Source organism: Littorina saxatilis, linkage group LG7 (assembly GCF_037325665.1).
Source record: "Littorina saxatilis isolate snail1 linkage group LG7, US_GU_Lsax_2.0, whole genome shotgun sequence".
Taxonomy (NCBI): Eukaryota; Metazoa; Mollusca; class Gastropoda; order Littorinimorpha; family Littorinidae; genus Littorina; species Littorina saxatilis.
In genome coordinates, this window is record NC_090251.1 from 4,127,701 (window position 1) to 4,135,200 (window position 7,500).

At 45.0% G+C, this 7,500-nt stretch overlaps 1 protein-coding gene across 1 annotated transcript in view; it reads right to left on the reverse strand.

The window, feature by feature from the left end:
* Positions 1 to 2,802: 2,802 nt before the first annotated feature.
* The window catches only part of LOC138970499 (uncharacterized), a 63,424-nt gene continuing 58,726 nt past the window's right edge, over positions 2,803 to 7,500 (reverse strand). The window contains exon 4 of the mRNA XM_070342954.1: positions 2,803 to 3,800. Coding sequence (XP_070199055.1) covers positions 3,374 to 3,800 — 427 coding nt within the window. The 3' untranslated portion in view covers positions 2,803 to 3,373. The remainder of the gene's footprint in view (positions 3,801 to 7,500) is intronic.

Genomic DNA, 7,500 nt, shown 5'->3' on the forward strand with positions numbered 1-7,500 from the left:
CAAAGCAGCACTGCCCTCATATGGCCCTGGACGTTAAGCAAACAAACAAACAAACTACACGACAGAAGACAGGGTGCAGGTGTGTTCGCCTGAAGATGTTTTCGATGAGGCTGTTCACACCAGTCAGCGTGTTAGAACCACCATTTCTTCCCTTACCGTTCCCAATGGACAGTTTGATTTACATGACGTAGTTTGTGTCTAGTGGACCGGAGACCGCACCTCGCTCATCAGTCATCGTGCTGTTGCCGAAATACAAGTCTTTCTGAGATGAAGCCTGGTCTAGATGGATCTATTTTATCAAATATTATTAAAATGCAAAAAGAGTTGACATAATACCAAGGTATGTTTTATAACTGAAAACATTAACAGCTAGGGGGTTGAGAATAATCCAACCAAAAGAGGCATGTGGGCAGAACCCGGAGTTTACGAAACCAAAACTATGCACAGACACAATTTTTCAAAATGTCCCTCTTAAAACCTCTTTGACATTGTGTTTAATACAGTACATTAACTCAAAAGTTAAACCAATGAACATGTACGGCTTGTAACTGTGATTTAGGTCAGCACGTGTTTTTGTGTGGAATTGTGTAATATTATCGCACACACGTAGGCAGTCTCTGGTTATACGGTTATAAACAGATCGACATCATATGAACTGAACAAATATATTTCTTGACATGGTATACACATAACTGTTATTGCTACTGTCATTGCTGTACGTACCGTATAAGCTTGCACCAAAGATCCCCTAACACTCTTATTGGGATCTTTGCTCACTAGTTAAGCATACTGCAACACTGTGAACTGACAATGGACGATGTCAACAACACCAGCCCGCGTTACTTCTTGATTTGACCACGCGGATAAAGCGCCTGATCATTTCACATCTTGAAACATATCACACAATACAGTTTTGATAACGATATCAATTATAAAGTAAATTCGAAGTTGGACATCATAAATGTCTTTGTACAAGATTTGTCATTCGCGTAGAACTGTGTATGTACAACTTACTTATATACTTTGCACGAAAAATGCAAGCGTTCAGTCAGTGCCTAGAGTTATAGGTCCTGGTACAGTAGGTTACACCCGATCACAAATGCGGGTACACAGTCTTAGAATTGAATCGTCGTTTCAATAGAAACCCACAATCTGTTCTCACCAGAGTATGTCAATTGTCTGCTTAGGTATTACTTTTTTTCACAAAGTGTTTGTATCAAAATATGTCCCTCACCGCAACACAAACGACGTATTGTCACCGTGAATGAGTGTATATCTTTTCCTTCCGGACTTTTATGATCGTGTTATGACTGTGTCAGATGATCGGTACGAGCGAGCACTGAGCTTTGAAGACCTTGCAATCGCGACATTATTTCTCAAAGACAACTTTCTGCAGACCCTCTTCGGTTTTCGAACAACCCCTTGTGCACACATGCGCACGACGAAGATCCCAAGCTCACAGCGAAAGTCTCCAGGCATGGAAAACACGAACACACACATGTATCACCTCTCGTCTCTCATCATCATGATCGTACCACTTTGACGAGACAAGTCTTATTTATGATGGCGTGTCGAAGAAGACAGCCGCATTGGCCTTGTTCAAGTCAAAATATCACACCATGTCCTCAGCCTATTAGTAGTATCGATGCCTGTCTCAATATAGGCCAACTAGGCCAAGAGGACGTTACATTCAAATAGACAGTCAGCCTTGCAGTCGAAGAACTAGAATATGAACTCGTGGCAGCAAGCTGACAGGTTTGACGCATATTTGCTAGCTGACCGCACAGTTCACTTCTCTTTCTGTCTTGACGTCAATGGCCCGCACTGCTCTGATTGTGTCTGTCTGTCAAACCATTTCCCTTTTCTGGACAGCGCCAATCGCTTACCTTACGTCATGAATATTAACATCTGAATGTCAGCAAGCAGAAGCACGGTGAACAAGCATGTCCATTGTTTCACACGTTCCTGTCCCAGAAGGAGCAGCAGATCCACAGCTGCCTAATTGTAAAAATGCGACCAGAAACATGCACAGCTTCTTCTTCTTGTCGATCACACATCCATAATGCCAGCCCAGACAGCGAGACAAATGATCCTGTCTTCTCCAGGCCCTCCTTTCCTCCGTACAGCTGGCAGCGGAGGGGGGCTGCAGTTGGGGCATCTCTTGGAGATGTGGTCTGTGGTCTGATCATCAAGCTGCAAGTAGGCGAGGGAACCATGGACAGTGACATTGGCCGTGGCCCTGTGCATCAAATCACGCTGTGGGACATTGCTTCTCCACAAGCAATTCCCGTCTTTGTCGTGTGGTTCTGAACAACTTGCACTTTTTCAGGAAAATGCATGAGCGTTTCCAGACGCACACTTGAAGTGCTAGAACGTGTTGGATCCTCGTTCTTTCTGGACACTTGATAATTTGTCATGCTTTGTGGAAACGTGCTATACGAGTCACGCGAGGTGCAGAAACGCCAACCACAAAACAGACGCCTCTTTAGCGCATCTTGGAGATTTACAGAGTGCTAGCTCTCTTGCCTGTCGCTTCACAGAGTGCTAGCTCTCTTGCCTGTCGCTTCACAGAGGCGACCACATTTGCCTGCATAGTCTCCGCTTTTGTGCACCGTTACCTGCAATGTCAGGCCTCGCCGATGAAAGGACATCTCCCAAGAAAGGACACCTTATGTTGTCCCTTTGTCTATTGTCTTGACAGGACAGGCCACCTGCAATGTAGGGGACATTTTGGCTGGTCCAGAAGGGTGTCCTTTCATCGCAGGTATCGGGTTTAGATTAAATAAAAATAAACACAAATAAAAATATCAAGTTGTGAGGTTCTTCGTTGGGCTACGGAGCAGTTTTCTTCACGCAATCCACTAAAGCAACTTCCATAGTCAGATGTGTAACTGCTGAAAGCTATGTAAAAATACTCCAACTAAATTTATATTCAGTTAGTTTGATATATATCCCTTAACCTTGCCAGTCCTTCATACGTCATCAAGTCAGACGCTGCCTTGGTATTTAAAGACACACTACTCATCCACAGAACAAAGATTTCGGAGATAAAGATCTTAGATGACGTTAAAATTAAAGATCCCGCTCAAGCAAGAGGTAAAGTTTACGTAACGAGTGACGTAAGAAATAAAGCTGTCTCTGACTTCATTATGAAAAGTTTAATATGACGTCATAATCCAGACCTGTTCACCACGTCACGAGTAGCAAGGTGAATTAAAGCTTTGAGACAACTTCAGAATGATTGTTAAGCCTTTGGTTAAAGCGATCCAGCGTGGCATCATCACTAGCAACACGATGCACGCAAGACTACTAACACAACACAACGCATCTCACATGTACACAGTCCAAAACTCTCGTTGCGACGTAAGGTCTCTCAGCTGGGCTCGGACAAAAGTAAACAGTGCGCTATGACGCCAGCCACAACCACTTTCACAATGACGGCCACCACACTCGTTCTCAAACGCCACGGCCATGACGTCACAGCTGACGTCACCAACAGTAACGCCAAGATGACGCCATGGTTTGTTTCTGCCGCACAGTTCACCCCCGACCTCCCGGTTCTCAAGGACGGTCGGTCGATGGACGGATCCGATCCTCTGACGGGCGCTGACGTCACCACAGAGATGGGTGACGTAGTACGCAGGATGTCCAGCGGGTGTCCAAACGTACATCCGTAGCCCCGAATGGCTAGGACGACTGGGGCCGACATGTTGACCGTGTGCATGTAGTGGTTGGCCACGTCCAGCGCACAGCCTAGAGCCATCACGCTGTACACACACGTGATGTACTCCTGGGTCAGGCTGAAACACACACAGTCATGACGTTATGTCAGGCTGAAACACACACAGTCATGACGTTATGCCAGGCTGAAACACACACACAGTCATGACGTTATGCCAGGCTGAAACACACACACAAACTGATGACGTTATGTCAGGATCAAACACAAACAACGACGACGTTATGCCAGGCTGAAACACACAGTCATGACGTTATGTCAGGCTGAAACACACAGTCATGTCGTTATGTCAGGCTGAAACACACACAGTCATGTCGTTATGCCAGGCTGAAACACACAGTCATGACGTTATGTCAGGCTGAAACACACACAGTCATGTCGTTATGTCAGGCTGAAACACACACACAATCATGACGTTATGTCAGGCTGAAACACACACACAATCATGACGTTATGTCAGGCTGAAACACACACAGTCATGTCGTTATGTCAGGCTGAAACACACACAGTCATGACGTTATGTCAGGCTAAAACACACACAGTCATGTCGTTATGTCAGGCTGAAACACACACAGTCATGACGTTATGTCAGGCTAAAACACACACAGTCATGACGTTATGTCAGGCTAAAACACACACAGTCATGTCGTTATGTCAGGCTGAAACACACAATCATGTCGTTATGTCAGGCTGAAACACACAGTCATGTCGTTATGTCAGGCTGAAACACACACAGTCATGACGTTATGTCAGGCTAAAACACACACAGTCATGTCGTTATGTCAGGCTGAAACACACACAGTCATGACGTTATGTCAGGCTGAAACACACACACAATCATGACGTTATGTCAGGCTGAAACACACACACAGTCATGTCGTTATGTCAGGCTGAAACACACAGTCATGTCGTTATGTCAGGCTGAAACACACACACAGTCATGTCGTTATGTCAGGCTGAAACACACACACAGTCAAGTCGTTATGTCAGGCTGAAACACACAGTCATGTCGTTATGTCAGGCTGAAACACACAGTCATGTCGTTATGTCAGGCTGAAACACACAGTCATGTCGTTATGTCAGGCTGAAACACACACAGTCATGTCGTTATGCCAGGCTGAAACACACACAGTCAAGTCGTTATGTCAGGCTGAAACACACAGTCATGTCGTTATGTCAGGCTGAAACACACAGTCATGTCGTTATGTCAGGCTGAAACACACAGTCATGTCGTTATGTCAGGCTGAAACACACAGTCATGTCGTTATGTCAGGCTGAAACACACAGTCAAGTCGTTATGTCAGGCTGAAACACACACAGTCATGTCGTTATGTCAGGCTGAAACACACAGTCATGTCGTTATGTCAGGCTGAAACACACACACAGTCATGACGTTATGTCAGGCTGAAACACACAGTCATGTCGTTATGTCAGGCTAAAACACACACAGTCATGTCGTTATGTCAGGCTGAAACACACAGTCATGACGTTATGTCAGGCTAAAACACACACAGTCATGTCGTTATGTCAGGCTGAAACACACACAGTCATGTCGTTATGTCAGGCTGAAACACACACAGTCATGACGTTATGTCAGGCTGAAACACACACAGTCATGTCGTTATGTCAGGCTGAAACACACACACAATCATGACGTTATGTCAGGCTGAAACACACACAGTCATGTCGTTATGTCAGGCTGAAACACACACACAATCATGACGTTATGTCAGGCTGAAACACACACACAATCATGACGTTATGTCAGGCTGAAACACACACAGTCATGTCGTTATGTCAGGCTGAAACACACACAGTCATGTCAGGCTGAAACACACACAGTCATGACGTTATGTCAGGCTGAAACACACACAGTCATGACGTTATGTCAGGCTGAAACACACACAGTCATGACGTTATGCCAAGCTGAAACACACACACAATCATGTCGTTATGTCAGGCTGAAACACACACACAATCATGTCGTTATGTCAGGCTAAAACACACACAATCATGTCGTTATGTCAGGCTGAAACACACACACAATCATGACGTTATGTCCGGCTGAAACACACACAGTCATGTCGTTATGTCAGGCTGAAACACACACACAATCATGACGTTATGTCAGGCTGAAACACACACACAATCATGACGTTATGCCAGGCTGAAACACACACACAGTCATGTCGTTATGTCAGGCTGAAACACACACAGTCATGACGTTATGCCAGGCTGAAACACACACACAATCATGACGTTATGTCAGGCTGAAACACACACAGTCATGTCGTTATGTCAGGCTGAAACACACACACAGTCATGTCGTTATGTCAGGCTGAAACACACACAGTCATGACGTTATGCCAAGCTGAAACACACACACAATCATGTCGTTATGTCAGGCTGAAACACACACAGTCATGACGTTATGTCAGGCTGAAACACACACACAATCATGTCGTTATGTCAGGCTAAAACACACACAATCATGTCGTTATGTCAGGCTGAAACACACACACAATCATGACGTTATGTCAGGCTGAAACACACACACAATCATGTCGTTATGTCAGGCTGAAACACACACACAATCATGACGTTATGTCCGGCTGAAACACACACACAATCATGTCGTTATGCCAAGCTGAAAGACACACACAATCATGTCGTTATGCCAGGCTGAAACACACACAGTCATGTCGTTATGCCAGGCTGAAACACACACACAATCATGTCGTTATGTCAGGCTGAAACACACACACAATCATGACGTTATGTCCGGCTGAAACACACACAGTCATGTCGTTATGTCAGGCTGAAACACACACACAAACAACGACGACGTTATGTCAGGCTGAAACACACACACAATCATGACGTTATGCCAGGCTGAAACACACACACAGTCATGACGTTATGCCAAACACACACACAATCATGTCGTTATGCCAAACACACACAGTCATGTCGTTATGTCAGGCTGAAACACACACAATCATGACGTTATGCCAGGCTGAAACACACACACAGTCATGTCGTTATGCCAAACACACACACAATCATGTCGTTATGCCAAACACCCACAGTCATGTCGTTATGTCAGGCTGAAACACACACAGTCATGTCGTTATGCCAGGCTGAAAGACACACACAATCATGTCGTTATGCCAGGCTGAAACACACACACAATCATGACGTTATGCCAGGCTGAAACACACACACAGTCATGTCGTTATGCCAGGCTGAAACACACACACAATCATGACGTTATGCCAGGCTGAAACACACACACAATCATGTCGTTATGCCAGGCTGAAAGACACACACAATCATGTCGTTATGCCAGGCTGAAACACACACACAATCATGACGTTATGCCAGGCTGAAACACACACACAATCATGACGTTAAGCCAGGCTGAAACACACACACAATCATGACGTTATGTCAGGCTGAAACACACACACAATCATGACGTTATGTCAGGCTGAAACACACACACAATCATGTCGTTATGCCAAACACACACACAATCATGTCGTTATGCCAAACACACACACAATCATGTCGTTATGTCAGGCTGAAACACACACAGTCATGACGTTATGTCCGGCTAAAACACACACACAAACTGATGACGTTATGTCAGGATCAAACACAAACAACGACGACGTTATGTCAGGCTGAAACACACACAGTCATGTCGTTATGTCAGGCTGAAACACACACACAGTCATGTCGTTATGTCAGGCTGAAAC